This window comes from Emys orbicularis, chromosome 16 (assembly GCF_028017835.1).
Source record: "Emys orbicularis isolate rEmyOrb1 chromosome 16, rEmyOrb1.hap1, whole genome shotgun sequence".
Classification (NCBI taxonomy): Eukaryota; Metazoa; Chordata; order Testudines; family Emydidae; genus Emys; species Emys orbicularis.
The window spans coordinates 29,026,963-29,045,999 of NC_088698.1; the positions used below are offsets into that span (position 1 = coordinate 29,026,963).

At 49.0% G+C, this 19,037-nt stretch overlaps 1 protein-coding gene across 1 annotated transcript in view; it reads left to right on the plus strand.

Moving 5' to 3' along the window:
- Nucleotides 1-19,037, plus strand: part of WSCD2 (WSC domain containing 2) — a 78,071-nt gene that overhangs the window by 15,696 nt on the left and 43,338 nt on the right. Inside the window, exons 2-3 of the mRNA XM_065417895.1 lie at nt 8,227-8,341; nt 12,408-12,592. Of these exons, the coding sequence (XP_065273967.1) occupies nt 8,227-8,341; nt 12,408-12,592 (300 nt within the window). The remainder of the gene's footprint in view (nt 1-8,226; nt 8,342-12,407; nt 12,593-19,037) is intronic.

The following is a 19,037-nucleotide window of genomic DNA, read 5'->3' on the forward strand; positions in this document are numbered from 1 at the left end:
TTTCAGCTCCTGCGTGCAGCCATGATCATGTGTTCGATCCCTGGCACACTTCACAGCAGATGGGGTGTGGAAGCCAGGATGCAATTCGCCCGCCCCCCCCCCCAAAACAACAACCAAACACAGCACTGAACATCGTCAGATACATTTTCTTTTTTTGCTGTCCTCTGGATATTGGCCATTACTGAGGCAAGACTACATGCACATATGGTATCTCTTCTGCTCCTGTATTAAAGGCCTTCTTGACAGATACTGCCCTATAGATCTTAGTGAAGAATCGAGAAGCAGAACAGAAAGGACTTCAGTTTAATCCCTTTTGTAGAGGAAAGAAAACCTCCTTAGTGTAAGACTCCCACATCTTGTCCGCTATCTGTATTGATTCTTCTTCTGCTTTAAGTACCTCTCCTAGATGGCTTGCAGCTCTCTGCACCATCGTGTCTGAGGCACGTTATACTCAGAGCATATATTTAAAAAGCAAACAAACAAACAGGATGTTTTGCTGAACAGCTCGACTTAAAAGAGAAAGCAACGGCTCTGCAGGTGCAGTGTGCAGATGTTCTCCGAGCTGTATTGCCTCTTGCCGCTCTCCCATGTGTACTTGAGCCACATTAAGCTCCTTCCGACTCCATTATTCCTTCGCCAGTTGCCTAGTCAGTGTGGGGAATGATTGACATTTGTCAGGAGTCTGATGGCGGCACAGACATTAGGCACTACGTTATATGCTAGTTTGCATGCCGAGCAGTCTGGCTTTTCACTGAAGCACCTGCACGGATGCTGCCTGTGAGCTACCCAGGCGTCTACACGCTGGGCCTCCTCCAAAGTCGGCCATGTTTTATTGTCAGGCGTGACCAGCGCTGACAGATTATCACTTTTCCTGTGGGGGCAGCGTGGTCCAGTGGAGGGGCACTGGGCTGGAAGTCAGGACACCTGTCTTCTGTTCCTTGCTCGGATGCATGGCCCTTGGGCAAATGGCTTCACTTCGCTTTCCCCTCCTGTTCTTTGTCTGTGTCTTGTCTCTTCAGATGTAAGCTCTTCGGGGCAGCGACTCCCTCGCATGATATGTAAGCACTGAGCTCAGTTGAGCCCTCTAGATGTTACTGTCATACAAATTCCTCCTCCCCCTTGTTTCCAACTTGGAGACAGCTCTGCTTTTGGGGAGCAGAGTTTCTGAGGGGGGTTCTCCAAGGGTCCCAAGGGAGTTAGGCACCAGCTCAAGAGCTCAACAGGAGTTGGGCATCTCATGCCTTTAGGCCCCTTTGCAGAATCCAGCTTTATTTCCTAAAGGATATAGCAGCTGGCAACCCACTTAATGGCCGGATTGTCATACTCTACCCACCTTCCCTGTGGAATTCAGAGCTCCCCCGTGTTTGTGACGGCCACTAGCTCATGCTCTCTTTCCTCCCTCCCTTTCCACGGTGCTACATAAAGCTACGCCGTGGGCTTCTCTTTGGTGATTAATGCAGCAGATATGCAACCCCGAGAGAGACACCCAGACCTTCGGCAGCCTCATTATTTGGAATCTATGAGGTGTGCAGGCAAGTGTAATGGTCCCCACAATGCATTATTCATGACCCATATAAATCCTGAGCTGGAAGTATCAACCTTTACACAGATGGAAGAGTAACTAGGACTTCTTGATTAAATGCTGCAAGCCTGTGGGCTTGATCAAATGCCCCTCCACTTCCACTGAAGCATGCCTGTGTTTGTAAGGGTAGATGTGACAATACACAGCCACCTTCACAAATGTGCTGTGTGCCACGTAGCTTTTCATAAAAGGTGTCTAGTGCCTGGGACAGAAACTGTCTTCCTTTGATTACGCCTACAGTGACTTAACTAAATACACTTGCACACAGGATTCCATGTGCAGAGTTGGCTGTAAAAAATAATTGTGAACAAAAAAACCCTGGCTGTAGAATGAGAGGTTGGAATAACATCCCTTTGGAAACTTGTCCCCTAGTTCACACTAGGGATAGTGCCCTGCACAAGTGGAACATGTTGCCTTTGTACAACATCATCCAGGCCCCAGTCCTGCATAACTTTACTCAGATGAGTAGCCTATTGGCTTCATTCATGAGTAAAGTTCTTCATATGAATCCGTGTTTGCATGATGATGCACAAGATACATAAAGTATCTAATGCTTTTCTACTCATCATAACTTAAAACCAATGTAAACATTTAATTAAAGTCTTGGAGGGGGGAAATATTTGCTCACGAACAATGGCTTGTAGCAGGGAGCAAATTTCCTTTGTTGGGCATGACCAACCTGACATTCCTTTAAGAGCATCATAAGCCCTGGATTGTCACTGCATGATGCAGCGAGAACAGGATGTGCATGATGCTGCTAGCACAGAGATTACTCTGCCTACTGCAGATTTGCTCCTGCTCTCCTTTCTCTCTCCCTGGCCCCGTGTGTCTCCCACTTCCTTTTGCATTGTCCAATAATTCTGACCTTTCCTATCTGCCTGGTCCAGCTGCCTCCAGCTTCTCCACCTGCCCAAGCCACTTCTTGCCTTTAGAACAAAGAAAAGCAAATACATCTCCGGCCACAGGAGGTCAGAGTCAAATGCTGTGGCTGTATTTTAAGAAGGGCGAGGTAACTTTATGTCCATTGCTAGCATTTGTCCTTGTGCATGCTAGGCTAGGGGGAATCAGACCTCACTTCAGGATAGATCTTGGCGTCTAGAGATTGTTGTAGGGATGCATGAGAACAGAAAGCCCCACCTAACAGAATTCCGGGCCTGACTTCCTTACACTTTAGAAACTCCTGGGCTCCATGCCCTGTTTCTGAAGAGCTCCATGTTGCAGAGTGAAAGACGGAGTGGGCTTCCTTCCTTGTGCATTAGGCCCTCGAGCATCTCTGTGATTCTCTGCGGCGTGCAAGATGGAGCACCAAGCACATTGCCTTTCCCTGACTCCCTGTTCCCTCCCCAAGCCTCGTGTAAAACACACACGTTTGTATCCTGGAACAAATGTTTGGAGAATGTCCACACCTGCTTCTACCAAGGCGCAAACGGCCCTGAGCTAAGCGGCAATCAGTTAACTCAAGGTAAAAAAGACTAGGAAGCAAATGCCCCCTTACAGGAAATGTCACCCAGCAATCAGGTTAATTTCACCCTTTTGCCCAGCGCACAACGTCCTCCTCGAGAGGCTGAGCCAGCAGATCTGGTGACAATCAAATGCACCAATAAAAATAAAAAGCAAAGACCGAGAGGCGCCTCGGTTTCTCCTCGCAATTTATTGCCATCTCAGCCCTTGATGTGGAAAGCTGCTTCATACAGTCGGGGCCAGATCCTCAGTTGGTGTAGCTCAGCATAGCTCCACTAATGTCAATAGGCCGGTGCTGATTTATGTCCTTGTTCAGAATCTGACCCTTCTTCAGTATTTTAAAATTCATTTGATTCACCACCATTCTATCCTCTTTTCCTGTTTTTCTTCTTCCAAGCCCTTCTAGTAAGAGCATTTTTTCTACTAGTGAGACTTCCGTTCTAAAGTTAGCCATGGTTTATGCGTAAACTTATGAAAAAATATGATGACTTTACTGTAATTTTAAGAATTGCTGCTTTTCCATCAGGGAAATCATGTAGTTTTTACATGCAAATCGAAAAACAATGGACGGATCTTTTTGTAGGTGCAAGATTTAAGTTGCACAGCGCAGCATTTGAAACCAACAGGCAGGGCCAAATCCCGAAGACCTGAGTGGGTTTTTACTCAGTCCTTGCTGAGGCAAAGACTTCTGTTGACTTTGATGGGGTAAAACCTGGGTTTAATCCCAAGCCTGCTGCCATCAGTGGGGGGAGGTGGGGGGGGTCTTTCGTTGTTAGCACTGATGACTTTGTTCCAAAGACGTCTTTGCCCAAGCATGTGTGACGGCTGCCATCTTAGCTGACAGGCCAGGAATTGAACTGGCGACCTCCAATGCTAAAAGCCTGCGCTAAAAAAGCCATGCTTGTTACAGCCATCGGGGCTGTAACGATGCATTTCCTCTGCCAAGCGGCACGGTGGGGGTCCTTTGACACATGCTCACCAGAGGGTTACACCTGCACTCTGTGATTTATCTGCTGTAGCTCTGTGGTGCTGATGGGACTTGTGCACAGTAGGTGGGGGACCAGCCCCAGCCTCACCATCTGATTCCAAGTATTCGCCGTGCCTGCTGGCACTAATTTCCTAAGCATCTCTGCCGTGTTGTCTCGGCTCTCTCACTTGAAGTGCTAGGTATTGTGCCTCAATCTGGGATGCGGAGAATCAACTGACTGGTGCTAAACATGATGGATTGAGCCATCTTCTTGGCCGTATTTTTTTTTTAATGTAAGGCAAGTCCTTGAAAGGACTGTGCTAATTATATAGTATATAGCTTATGGTTTGTATGAATTAGCCCTGAAACAACGGTTCACTCTGCAAATACAAGGAGCCTTTGCTCTGAATGACCTGGGATATTGTTAGCTGATAGGTAAAAAGAGAATTCGTCCCCTGATAGATAGTGCTGTCAGGCTGCTAGAGAGAGTAAAGAGCGGGGAGCAGCAAAGATAAGCTGAGCCGAAACACCCGCAATTAGCTTGTGCCTGCAGCTACTGGAAGTGCCCTCTTCAGGCAAGGGGCTTGCCCTAGACTCTCCAAAATTCACACTTACTGTTCAGAGCCAGAATTGAATCCCGTAGCCACAGGCTTGCCCATAGAAATGGGTGAAAACGGGGGGAAACAGAGGAGAGAGAATGCAAATACTGGAAAGTGTCCTGCTCTACCTGTATAGCTGTGGCATGATCTGCAGACCCACAAGGAAGAGACAGCACCTGGCTATGTGCCCCATGCCGAACCTTGGGATACAGGACCTGTCTTCACACCCATCCTTACGTTGTGCCTGAAATAAGGAACCAAAGCTCAATTGTGTGTAGCCCTTTGGCCCCTTCACACCATTCCGGCAGCATTAATTCCAAGGGGCTTTCCACTGGGAAATACCTGAGCGTAGGGCTTGCCCAGGTTGTGTCCAATTTACATAGCCAGCCTGACATTGTCCTCCTCTTTACCCTCTGCCCTAGGGGATATAGCTGGAGCACTTCTCTGCTTTGGCTAGTCTCAGCTGCTGCAATGTATTTTCTACTGGCCGGCTCTCAGACACTACAGAGGTGAATGCAGTACAAGAACCTATATAGATTCAATTTTTAAAATATAATTTCAAAGTATAATATTGATGTTTATTTGTAAGCATTTTTTATCCATTTAAATATTAATAGTTGCACATACAATTTTGATCTATTTAAATTTTCACGGGAAATTGGGGGTGGGTCAGACAATAATTATTTAATGACAGCAGACATTGAAATTGAAAAAGTTAAAGCTGTAGAACTGTTAAAACACAAATTGTCAACATCCCCTGTCAAAATATACCAAGTAAAAGTCCTTAAATCAAACTCTAAGTTCTCAAGCGGCATTTTTTTTTTACTTTGCCTCTCTGTAAATGTAGATGATTATCAATGGAGATATTTTTCATCGGTTTGCATGTGCTTGGTAAAATCAGCGTTGACTGACATTGACCAATAAAAATCTAATCCTTCCAAGCTTAGATATACAATATAATAGAATAGGGGCTGTTGAAGTTAAGTGTAATTTAGAGCAGCCTTGAGGCTGATCTAACTTATGCTGGGGGCCAGGCCAAGAACAGAGGGAGGTGCCACACTGTATGAAGCTGCCTTTGCTGCCTCTCTGTTCTTGCACCAAGTGTAGCTCAGCTGGAACTGCCCACTCTGTGTTCATGTCCCCTGCCTATTCCTGTACTGCATCGTGAGCTACACATCCCAGGCGTTGCATCCACTTGCCACTGGACCTGTTTCTGTGGTTCATCCTGGGACACAGGCCGTAGCCTGATTCTCCTCTCATGTACACCAGTACTTCCATGGACGAGAATGGAGCTACTCCTGGTTTACACGAGCACACTTGAGGGGGGTGGTGGAATGAGGCCTATTATTATCACACCCTCACCTATTTCCGTGGTGCGTCTTGGAGGTAGACCCGTTTCCCTTTGCCTGCAGGGTGCACCTTCGGCTGGCTGGCAAAGCACTTAGCTACATAATCAGGGGAAGGAAAACCCGCCGAGTGATTTGGAGCCAGGCAATGTTCTGTCATTAAACTCTGTGAGCAAGGTAATCCCCGACCTGAAAGGAGCAGGGAAGAGGAGAGGACAGCGAGGAGAACTTCAGAACAAGGGAAAAGACGGACAGAGCTACGCGGCTCATGTCGGGCAGTGTGTGAAGACATCCCATTTCTTGGCAATCCTGAGCAGCGCAAATCACAGCAGCCAAGCGTTGCAGTTTTGCCAGCAGCAAAGCAGCAGAGCCTGCCAGTCAATTGCCCTTTGCATGCCCCCTCCCCCAGAAGCTGATCCCTGAAAGAGAATGAGAGGGGGAAATCCAACGCTGAACAATGGCAGAGAAAGCAGCCGAGATGCTAATGACCGTGCACAGGGCTGGGATTCTGCAGATGGAAAGGGGAACTTGTCCCCAAAACCTCAAAGGGAAGAAAAGTCTGTTCAGAAAGAGAAGCCAACAGCTGTGAAATGGCAACGCCTGCAGTTCTCTGTGCTACCCATCTAGTGTAGTGCCCGTCACCCCATTAGCAGTGGAATCATCTCTATTGAAACAAACAGCAGGTAACCATTTAGGGTTGCACTGCGCCTGGTCCGTGGTTTGTGTGTGTGTGTTGTGTGTGTGCACGTGTGTGTGTGTGTGTGTGGGGGAGGGATAAGGAGTCTTCCTACATCCTCCACTTATAAGGAGCAGCTCCAGTAGGGTTGCCAACTTTCTAATTTCTGAAAACCGGACACTACAGCAGGAGCGCCAGAACCTCCCCCGGTCCCGCCTCTTCCCCGAAACCCCGCCCCTGATTTGCCTCTTCCCCAAGGCCACGCCCCTGCTCGCTTCTCTCCATTCCTCCCCGTCGCTCACTGCTCTCCCCTCTCACCCTTCCTCGTCGCTCGATCCTCTCCACCTCCCTCCCCACGCCGGTTGGCCTCTCTCTGCTCCGGGGCTGGGATGGGAGCTGCAGCCCCTGACACACAGCCTGCCTACCCACGAGATGCAGGTAGGGGGCTGTCCCAGCTGGTACGGGTTGATGACCCAGTGCGCCCTCACCCGCGGTAACCAGACTTCTGGTGTCCGGTCAGTACATCTGACTGGACACTGTATAGGTTCCCTTTCGATTGGACTTTCCCAATAAAAAACCAGACAGCTGGCAACCCTAAGCCCCAGTCATGTTTCCTGCCCTCATAGAGGCAAGGAGAAGGTTTGGTGGGTGCAGCTTGGCCACGCCTGTGGAGAGGGGAGCAGGGGTGCACTCCCTATGCACACTGGACAGTCTTGGGAGTTATTCTGCCCCAGTCTGGCCCCTAGTCACAACATGATGATACAGGACCTGATCCAAAGCCCACTGAAGGCAAAGCAAATCTTTCCACTGAATTCCAGGGCTCTGGATCAGGCCCGCGGAGAGGACTTTGCGTGTGGCAATGGTTGTGGGGATGCCCAGGGTGGCATGGCATCGAGAGAACCAGCACTGGGCTTGGGATGTTTAGCCCCCTGTGCCCATCCCTGGATGGAGCCGGGACGCACAGCAAGTAGCAGGATTCTGGGTTGTGCATGGAGGTTTGTCTCCAGAACCCAGCTTAGAAGTTCTGATTGCACAACTGGGAGGGCTCTAATGGCCATGGCGTTCTGCCGGCCGGGAACCAGAGTAACGCAGCCATGAACCAGGCCCCGTCTGGATTGTGTTTCTAGCCTCTGCATTCTCAGCTTCCCAACGTTGCAAATTACCTCCCCAAATTCAACCCCCTTAGCCCCTTCCCTGAGCCCAGTGCTGCTGAGGAGAGCAGAACCTCCCACTGAAATATGGGCTATTTCTTTAGTGATGGTTCCTTTGCGGACGTGCAGCGACTGGAGTTAAACAAGTGAATGAGTTAAGCATTCGGCCTTCCAGGGCTCTGAAAAACTCATTTTGCTTCCCTTCCTTCTCAGGAACCTGCTTTATTTGCCTGTGTATTCATTCCTTGCACCTACAGGGGTGCTTCGCTGATGGATTCCTGCTCCCCCTCTCCCTCCCCTTGACTTGCATTTCTAGGCCAGCTGAACTAACTCATGTTGAAGAGGTGAAAAATAATATTTAGCCAGAGGCTCGGATTCGGAGAGAGAGGGAGACATTGGGAGTCTCGTAACAAGCCGAATTCTTCTTCTCTTTCTTTTCCCCAGCAAAATACATTGGTTGCTACGTGGACAACACTCGCCGACGGGCGCTGCGTGGCGTGTCCTTCTTCGACTACAAAAAGATGACAGTGTTCCGTTGCCAGGACAACTGTGCCGAACGGTAGGGTGGTAAATGAACACAGCGTCTTCATTAATTTCAGCACATCAACAGCGTCTCTCTCTTGTCGGCTCAAGCACTCCAGTTTCTTGGCCATTTTCCTTCTGTCTCTACTCCACCCCCATCCTTAAATCCCCCCCCCCCCCCGGGATGTTTTGAAAGATCCTATTTTTCTCACCAGGAAAAGGCCAGGGCAGTTGATGTTTCTCATTTGGGATGAAAATGCTGTCCTGATTAGAGGGGAGCCTGAGGCCCTTTCGCTGAGCACCACCCACTGACAAAACCAAAACCCACTGACCAGATTTTCCAACCTCCCCAAACTACCCTGGTTTTAGGCCCATTTGCTTTGGATGAAATTCACCCTGTGCAGCAGGCACTTCAATGCCACGTACGCCCTCAGCCCAGGGTACAGCCCAGTGCTGTACAGGCCGCGCGTTGGCTCTCTGCACAGGGTTCCCCTTTACACAGCATGAGAACCAACCAGGACCCAATCTCCAGGCCTGGAGGATACACCTTTAGTGCAACGATTGCACTGTGGGCCAAGCTGCAAGTCACAAGACACAGGCTAGTGACGTGGTTTCACATGAGACAGCCGGCATCTTTCCAGGCTGCTCGGTGTGGCCTTTGAATAGCAGTAATTGCCGCTCACCCCTGAATCCCTTTTTGTTTTGGGGAGAGGGTGGGGAAAATACAGTGATCTCCAGGTGAATGAACGTCTGAAACCTTTTATTACATATGTGGCCTGGAAAAGCTCTTCTGCCCCGAGCATCGTCCCAGATATATAATGTGATTCCGTTGCCTCAATTACCATAATATCTGCGCATCTCACACATATTTACCCTCCCAGCACCCTGATGAGGTAAGGAAGTGTCATTAGCCCCATTTTTCAGATGGCAACTGAGGCCCAGAGATCTTAAGTGCCAGATTTTTAAAGGAATTGGAGCATCTAAAGATACAGAGGGTAGGCACCTAATGCCCATTGAAACCAGTTATTGAAAGCCCACTAGGGACCTATCTTCATCTTTAAACGCTTGCATTGCTTTAAAAATCTGACCTTATTCAAGGTCACCCAGGGAGTCTATAATGGGGAAGGGGGGGATTGAACCCTAATTGCTCACATCCGAGTATCAGTAGACATGGGGGCGCCTTCCGTGATGCCTTTGACCAGAACTTTAAGCTAAGCGCTGTCTAGGTTCCTGTCTGAATGTAAAGCTGGAGGGATGCATTAACACAGAGCGAGGAAAGGAATTTGGAAACAATTTGCTGCTTCTAAACATTCCACCAGCCACTCAGCGTTCCACGCACCACCTCCTCCATTGCCGGGCCTTTGAAATGCACTGAAGAGGGTCTGTATATTGCCAGATAATCCCTCCTCTAGGCTCCGTAGCAGACATTATCACTCCTGTGTCTTCTGTAAAGTCGAGAGGCCAAAGCCCAGCACGCGGAGCCTACATATGCCTGTGACATTCTTGAGCTTTTCCATTAGTGCAGCCATTGATACAGCAAGTGGAGTCCTGCTCGCTGATCCCCGGTTCCTCCCTGCAATCTTTCCTTGCAACGGCCACATCAGCAGGGCGGGGAGACAGAATAGGAACTGAATGATCACCCATTGGTCCAAACTATATTGGACATGCAGGGATAAAGCTGCAGCTGGACCTCTAGCTCACTGCCTGTTGTGCAAGTACCCGGCTGGATGGGCACAGACTTGTGCCTGCCCTTTGCAGGGGCAAACACCTGCTAAAACATCTAATGCTTCTGTGTGCCCTTTACACAGCCTGGGAGTCCACCAGTGTTAGCATCTGCACCTTAGAAAGGAACATTGCCTCCTGTTGGGTTCGTGGGTGCAAATGCTAAGATGTACCCCCGGGCAGCCGTTAGACAATTGAAAAGATGCATGCAGCGTTGGGACACGCACAGGTGTTTGCAGATGACAAATGCAGCTGCAGGGTCATGTGCATGCAATTTTGCACATGTGCAGCTGCTGGCTGAGTGCTAAGAACCAGCGTGACTGGAGAAGTGACAGTGTGTCTCTTGACTGAGTTGCCACACAATACACCACAAGATTATTTGGATTGTAAAGTCCCAGGTGCGGGGATCTTCTCAGCTCCGTGTTGTACACAGCATTGAGCTCAGCCCTGCTATTCAACAACTAATGATAATAATAAAATAATCGGAGAGTTTGCCCAGCAGCTCTCTTACTCAGCAGAATTGCTGCATGACTGGCTCTGCCTGGAGAACCCGTGTCACCCCTCATGCTAGTCGATTTTCTGTGGCAAGCTCTGACCCTTGTCTCTAAAGGCAAAGGGGTTCATCTCTATGTTCACTTTTCAAGCCCACTCCTGGTTCAGATAATGTTGCAATCTCTTCTTTTCAAACCCAATCGGTATCAACTAGTGGAGCTTTCTGACTCTGAGGCCCTGGAAAGTCTTGTTATTTCACCCGCAACACATATAATGTCCTTTTTGCCTGTAAGTAATGTTGCTGTCTCTTGCTTTATGATCTATAAGATGCACTAAGCACTTTTTCTTTGAAAGTGATGCTACTTCCAGCTGGTGTCTAGTAAATCATCAGCAATGGACACACACATCCAAAAAAATCAAACACACTCTTGTTCAGAGAACTTTAGCTGTAACATGACTGCTGTGGCAACCAGAACCCTGAAATGGCTTGCGGCAAGCTGATCTCCCATTGTGCCCAGTACTTGGAGCAATTTAGATTGACTCTAGAGTGGCTGAATTGTTATGGAGAATTCTAAATGCAGCAGAATCCAGGTAATGCCACAAGCTGGGATTGGACGACAGGGGATGGATCACTCGATAATTACCCTGTTCTGTTCATTCCCTCAGAAGCACCTGGCATTGGCCACTGTCGGAAGACAGGATACTGGGCTAGATGGAACATTGGTCTGACCCAGCATGGCCATTCTTATGTTCTTATCAGTATCTTAATCAGTGTACCAGCTTAACTGACGCAACAGCCAAGCAATGGATTCCAGGCTGGCCTGCTTCTGATTCAACGGGTCTGATTCTGATCTCACACCCAGTTGACGCTGGTGTAACTCCGTTTCCTTAAAGGAATTACTCCTGATTTGCTCCTGTTGAAGTGAGATCAGAATCATGCCTGGTTTCGCTAAATACTGGATAAATAGTGCACTGGTCAGTTTAAATGGCTCACCTGGTGCAATCTGGATGCCTGAGTTAACAGATGTGACTTGGGGCTTCCTGGTAGAGTTTATCCAGGGTGTTCTCCCCAGCACCTGTTGTTCACCATTGAGGGCCTGATCCAAAGCCCATTGAAATCAGAGAGGTTAGGACCAGGCTTAGGAAAGTCAAACTGGCCTTAATAGAGGTTTCCAAACTGTGCAACTGTTTTTGCATCACCTATTTTGAGTGCAGCTCCTCTTGATTTGACAAGCATCGACCTGCCAGGGCAGTGTGCTCCCCAGGGCCACCGGGAATGGGATGTGCCTGTGATGGGCATATTTCTCTTCCCCCTGTGGTCTGTGTCGGGGAAGAGCCCAAGAGTACTTGGAAGGAAAATCCACCAGCTATTGAGCGAAATTCCCCTTGCAGATCTGCACGTGAAACTCTGTGCATAACCAGGGCTGCTGCAGATAGTCGTGGGAAATCTGCACACACAGGGCCAAATCTTGAGACCTGCTAATGTGAGCAGGAGAGGTCAGCACCACTCAGGATTCGGCCGATAGCAAGAGCCAGGGATCAGAGTTGCAACCCACTGTGTGGAGCGGAGGGGAGAATTTATGCAGGAGAGACTTTCCACCACGTCTGTCTCGTGCGGTGGGCTCTGAGGAACCTCAACCCTTTCCAGATTAAACACGTCCCGCACTGGGGAACATTGACATTCCCAGCTTCTTGAACTGCTCGCCCACCACTGCTCTCTTTAGGGTTTTGAACCGTCCCCTCTGGCAGGTGCAAGAACTCAGGGGGTCAGATCCCCAGTAGCTCTACTAACTTCCAGTAGGTTTACCTGGGCCAGGCTCCTCCTTCCGCCTGTCTCTGTTGTTTCACTGTGTAAGGGATGCTGCTCTGACTGTGGTTTCTACCTCCAGGGGTTATTTGTACGCCGGGTTGGAGTTCGGTGCAGAATGTTACTGTGGACACAAAATCCAGGCCTTAAATGTGAGCGAGTCTGAATGTAACATGGAGTGCAAGGGAGAGAAGAGCAACATCTGCGGAGGTGTGAACCGTCTCTCCATTTACCGGCTGGAGCTGGCCCAGGAGTCCGCCAGGAGATGTAAGTAATAACTGTGCCGCTGTCGGAAATGGAAGTTAATGAAAATGGATGGGCAAGTACAACATGGAAACAGGGAAAGTGCCTGGCTGGAAGCATTTGCATTTCCCAGAGCTTCGTGCCCACCTCTTTGGGTGAAATGCACTCCGTGGGCTTACCTTACCTCCGTGGGTGCATTTCATCCCTGGTGATCACAGCAGCTGGGAACACTGCACTCTCCTCTTCTCATGCTCAATTCATGCTGATGCCTGTAGCCCAAAGTGAATAGTGAGACCCAGGCTGGGGAGCCAATGTACCTCACTAGTTTGGGAGCTTGGCTTTGGCTGGGCTCTGATGCTTTCCTGCAATGTTCAGAGGTGTCTCTGAACTATCCGGACTTCCCCAGCTGTGGATGACTATGAGCTCTCTGGCAAGAGCTCCAGCACCTCTTGCTTCTGGCTGCAGGGAGGAGTTCAATGAGGAGAGAGCAGCTCCGGAAGGGGCATCCCAGGCACAGAGGGGCTGGGCTCCTCTCTTAACTGGGATTGTTTCCAGAGAAATTGCTGGGGTTTATTTGGGGGAACGCTTGTGCCAAGAGGCGTGGCACACATTGTGCCCTCAAGGTGGCCAGACTTAGGCTCCAGTGTTAGGGACAACCCCCATACTGCCCACACCCCCTCTCTGAGACAGGGGAAGCCGTCTCCTGCAGTAAGAGTGAACTATGACCGGACAATAGCTTGGCTTTAGACTCACACCCTCTAGGTCCTGTGGTGCACTATACGGTCAATGTAGGGCCACTTCAAGCAGCCATTCTGTGTCCTTCTACTATAAAGAAAGGGGAACTTTATATTCTTCCCATCAACTTTGCCTGGCCTCTTTCTCTTTTCCAAGCTTCGCCTCCCCCCACGTTCCTCATACGAGTGCTGGGCAACTTTGAGCCATAAACCGGGGAAAAGAGGAGATGGGGGGGGAGGGTTTGATGAGCCCTGGAACCCCCCCTTACTGGCTTTCCTAAAGCCCCAGTTAATCTTCTAGTCCAGTGCATAGTGCACTAGACTGGGAATCAGGGGACCTGGGTTCTGTTCATGCTGCTGACCTGAGGCAAATCTCTTAATTTTTCTGCTCCCCATCAGTAAACTGGGGTTAAAGATATTCACCTTCCTTTGTAAAGTGCTTGGAGATCCACAGAGGACGAGCACTATAGAAGAGCAAAGTGTTATTATTCTCTTCTGTCATTCAGGAGTCTGGAAAGGGTGATGGATCGAGTGGTTTGCCACTGGGGAGCTCTGCTCTTACCTGCTCTTGTCATTCTTCACAAGGAAAGATAAGGAGGGGCTCTCATTGCTGGTCCTAGATTCTGAGCTCAGAGACACTGATGTGTATCTGGAGTAACTTGAGGGGAGTTACTCAGGATTTAACCTGGCCTGAAGTCAAAATCTGGACACAGGCCCTTTAATTCCTCTTCATCCCGCAAGGAGGGAGAGACCTTTGAATTAGGAATGTCATGTTGTTCCATTTGTCCTGCAGAAATGATGCCTGCGGAGCTGTGGGTGGGCATCAGAACTGAACGTGGGCACTTGCTGTTCCTCTAGGAGATGAAGAATATACACGGGCTCCAGAAAGGAATGAGTGGACTTCCATTCCGCTCTCCTTTGAACACATGCTCTCTCTCGCTCTCTCTTAAAGGGACTCCTTTTGGCTTCCAGTTAAGTTGCATAATACTGTAATTACCCCCCATTCTAAGCCTTTTTTCTGACACTCTTTGGCGGAAGCTGCCAAGAACGGTGTCGTTGTGATGGTAAAGTGTGCAGCAGCCGTCAAATTACTCCAACTGGGGTCTTGCCATAATCATTTTAATAAGGATGGATTGACTTCACTGGCATAATTTAGCAACAAATAACGAAAAGAAGAAAACTCGATGCCGTGTGCTTTCTGTGATGAACTACATGCCAGATTTTTTTTCTTGAAAGGAACCTTTACAAAGATACAAGGCAGTACGTGGCTAACATGTAGATCTGGGCACTGGGAAGCCCTGGGGTTTGAACTACAGGAGAACAAGATTCCATATTAATATCAAGTACCATGGGGCAGTTGTAGAAGCAGAAATCTGAAGAGCGGTAAAACTTTCATCTCATTTTGGGTGTTGGCTTTAGTGTGCAGGTGTTGGGAGGGGGGTGTTGGTGGGCTGTGATCGGAGGTCAGCTGAGATGATCTGGTAGTCGCTTTTGGTCTATGAGAGGAGGCAAGGGCCATGGCCTCAGAACAAGTGCAGAATGATCTCTAATGCACCTTAGGCAAGACAGCCAAATGGTGAGAGACTTGCTCAGGTCAGCAGCAGAGGTGGGAACAGAATGTAGGTCTCCTGAACACCACTCCAGTGCCCACTCCCTGGCACTCTGTTGCCTCTCATTGTGTCTCCAGGCAGGGCCTGATTTTCCCCCAGTTCTCTGCCTGGCCTGGCTGAGATCAAAAAAGGCCAGGTCACTTGCCCAAGGGAGCAGCCCATTCGATCCACAACAGAGGTTCTCAAAGTGTGGAACCATGGACAGCAGAGCACACGGAGAACATGGTGCTGGCTCCCAGCGGCTAACCTGCATGAACAGAAACTCAAAATCCATTCACTGTTTCCCTACTGTGACGTTTTCGGGTTGACAGGCACGCGGTTGCCACAGGGATGTTATGGGGTGGCGGATGAGAGGGAAAGTGTCTATGAGACAATCTGAGTGTCGAAATGTGGTCCGCCCAGTGAAAACCTGGGGGAATGCCTGCATTGCCCAGTGATGTGCACTTTGCTTGTTTCGGCGCATCCCACTGTGGTTGTCCAAAGCAAAGTCTGCAGCAACCTTGTGCTCGTTTGTGTCTTCCGTTGTAAGTGGTGAAATGCTCTCCATTAAAACTGCAGCATCGGTGCATCCCCCTCAGCAGCTGTCCTGAAACGTTAAAGATGTTACAAACCTATAGGACACTTCTTATAATCAAAGGGCCTTTCCCTTGCAGTGAGCTGGCATTAGCGTTTGCCAGAAACAGAGGAGTGGGGAGAGAGAGAGAGTCTTGGGGAGCTGACGTTCTCTCAGAGAAGCTGTGTTATTAATTTACAGTAAAGGTGTGTCAGCATGGACCTGTCAGACCTCATTAACCTTAATGCTGAGTTGCAGATGTCAGGATTATTTGCAGTATTACAAAAGAGCTGTGAAATGGTCTGTCTGAATCGCATTGCATACTTACAGGACTTTCATAATGAAGCCAGCACCGGCTATGCAGTGAGCCTGGCTAATTAGTTCATTCCTGCCAGGCAGACCAAAGTCTTCCTGAGTGATTGCTTGGTAAATATGCCAAACGATTTGATTTCTCGGATTGAAAACAGAGGCATAATCGTTCTTGTTTGGGGCAGACAGTGCCTGGCTGGAATGTGAGCAGCATGGAGCATACGGATCTCAAATGACGTGCGTCTGCAAGTCAGACTGGTTTAGCAACAGATAATAATAGATAATGGATTCCACTTTGATGTTACTACTTATTATTTGAGGTGGCCCTACAAGTTGTCTATACTATTGACTATTTGTGCTACTGTGGTACCTAGCGGCCCCAGGCATCGGCCAGGCCCCCATTGTGCTAGGCCCTGTACAAACACAGCACAGAAAGCCAGTTCCTGCTGCAAAGAGCTTCCAATCTGAGTGTGAGACAAGAGACAACAGATGGAAACAGACGGACAGGGGAGCAGATGGAAACAATGAAATAATATTGGTCTGTATGATAGACAGCGGTTACAGCACAGAAGTGTCCTATAGCACTTTCCATCTGGTGATCTCAGATAGCTTTTCAAGTACTACTGAATTAAGACTCCTAAGCCCTCTCGGTAAGGTAACTCAGAATGATCATCCCCATTTCTCCAGGGGGGAAACTGAGTCACGGAAATCGGAAGTGACTTGTTCGGGAAGCCTGTGGCAGGTCTGGGGAAAGAACCCATGTCTCCTGACAGTCTCAGGCCAATACATGAGATCTGAAGAACAGCTTGTTTGTTGTGTGCTGATAAGGTGATAGCTGAGGTTGTACTAAGGTATGATCTTCACATCAGGTTACCTCGGACTTTCCGGATTTGATTTTATCTGTACGAGTGTTGCCTGCAACAAAATGTTCCTCCCGGGCTGAGCTATTCCTGGATGGAATGGGTGTTTTATTCAGATGTTATTTCATAGCTTATAAAGCCAGAAGGAACCACTGTGATCGTTCCTATACAACACAGGACAGTGAACATCCCTGAATTAATTCCCCTTTGCCCTGGTACAGATCTTTTAGAAAAATACCCAATCTTGATTGAAAAATTGCCAGTTGGTAAATTGCTCCCCTGCTTAAATCCCCCTCTGTGCCTTATTTCTAGTCTGAGGGTGTCTACAGCACAGCTGCTCCAGCGGCACAGTGACAATGTTGCAGTTGTGCTAGTGCACACTTCCTACAACAACAGATGGAGGGGGGGTGTTTCTCCAAGAGGCAGTAGCTAGGTTGACGGAAGAATCCTTTGGTTGACCTAGCCACCTCTACGGTGAGGGTTAGGTCGACCGAACTGCAGTGCTCAGAGAGTGAAATTTTTCACAGCTCTGTGCAACTTCCTTAGGTTGACTTACATTTTAGGTGTAGACCAGGCCTGAATTTGTCTAGCTTCAAATTCCAGCCGCTAGATCTTATTATACCTTGGTCTGCTAGCCAGAAGTGTTCCCCACGTAGACACTTCTAGACTGTGATCAAGTCACTCCTTAAACTTCTCTGTCTTAAACTAAGCAGATTGAGCTGCTTCCATCTGTCGTTATAAGGCCGGTTTTCCAATCCTTTAATCATTCTCCTGGCTCTTCTCTGAACCCTCTCCAATTTACAAGCATCTTGAATTGTGGACACCAGAACTGGATGCAGTATTCCAGTAGCAGTCAGTGTCAAATACAGGGGGATATAATCTCCCCACTGCTACTCGAGATTCCCATTTGTACTTCAGTGATCACATTAGCCCTGGGAGCTCATGTTCAGCTGATTACCCACCTCGACCCCCCCAAGTCCTTTTCAGAGTCACTGCTCCCTAGGATAGAGTCCCCCCGTATGCAAGTATGGCCTACATTCTTAGTTCCTACATGTACGACTTTACATTTAGCTGTATTAAAATACCTATTGTTTGCTTGTGCCCAGCTTACCAAGTGATCCAGATCGTCTGTATCAATGACCTGTCCTCTTCATTATGTATCACTTCCCCCAATCTTTGTGTCATCTGCAAACTTCATCAGTGATGATTTTAAGTTTCCTTTCACATCATTGATAAAAATGTTAAATAGCAGAGGGCTAAGAACTGATTCCTGCAGGACCCCACGGGCAACAAAGTCATCCCCCTTTTAGAGTTACTCTTTGAGGCCTATCAGTCATCCAGTTTTGAATCCATTGGATGTGTGTCATGTTTATTTTGGCCCGTTCTAGTTTCTTAATGAAAATGTCACATGGTACCAAGTCAAACGCCTTACAGAAGTCTGAGGCCTTGTCTACGCTACACTACGAACAGGGGAGGTGCACACACTACAAAGCTACTTTTGGCGGCAAAACTCTGCTGTTTTGCCGACAAAATAAAACCACCACCACAAGAGGCATAAAGCTTTTTGCAGCAAAGTTAAAGCAACAGAGCGTCAGTGCAGACTCTGCTGTTTGTTTTGTCGACAGGACTGGCTTCCCCCAGTATCCCACAATGCCTGCCGTGACCGCTCTGCTCACTGGTTTGATCTCTGCTGCCCTGCAGGCATGCGCCCCTCCCCTTTCCGAGTTCCGGGAAGTATCTGACAGCTGAGTGCGCTGCTCCCTTTGGGGAACAAAGAGCAAATCATGGAAGGCTCCTGTTGTGCCCTGCCCAGGAGCACAGCGGCAGGCAGACTGCTGCTGCAGGGATGGGGAGGAGAGACTGCTGCGCTGCGTTGACAATCCTCAGCACGGAGAGCTCCCAGAGCTACTCAGGATGCCGCTCCCCGCAGATGAGGAGGCTGTGGGAGAACTCGGAGGGAATCACAGAACCAATCACAGAACCATAAGCAGGCAGAGCGGGCTGCTTCAGGAGAGACCAGTGTGCCAAGGAGAGCCAGGGCCTGATGTGGGGGTGGGAGGGTGTCCCCCTCACCCTGCCTCAGGATAGATCAGTCAGCCTGCTGTCTCCCCCGCCCCAGACACACCACTCTCCCCCCCCCTATTTCAGTTGAAAAGCGGCTGACAATCTACTTGGATGCCCCTGGAAGGATGGGAGGAGAAACCTGCATCATGTGACGTTATCCCTGCCCCATGAGGCATTGCAAACCCTTCCCAAAGCACCCTGCGGCCAGTTGCACAGTGGGATAGCTACCACAATGCACTGCTCTCTGTGTCCATGCAAGAGCTGTTAGTGTGGATGCACCCTGCCGACACAAGGAGCTAGTGTGGACATGCGATAGCGGTTTTAATTAAAGCGCTTTAA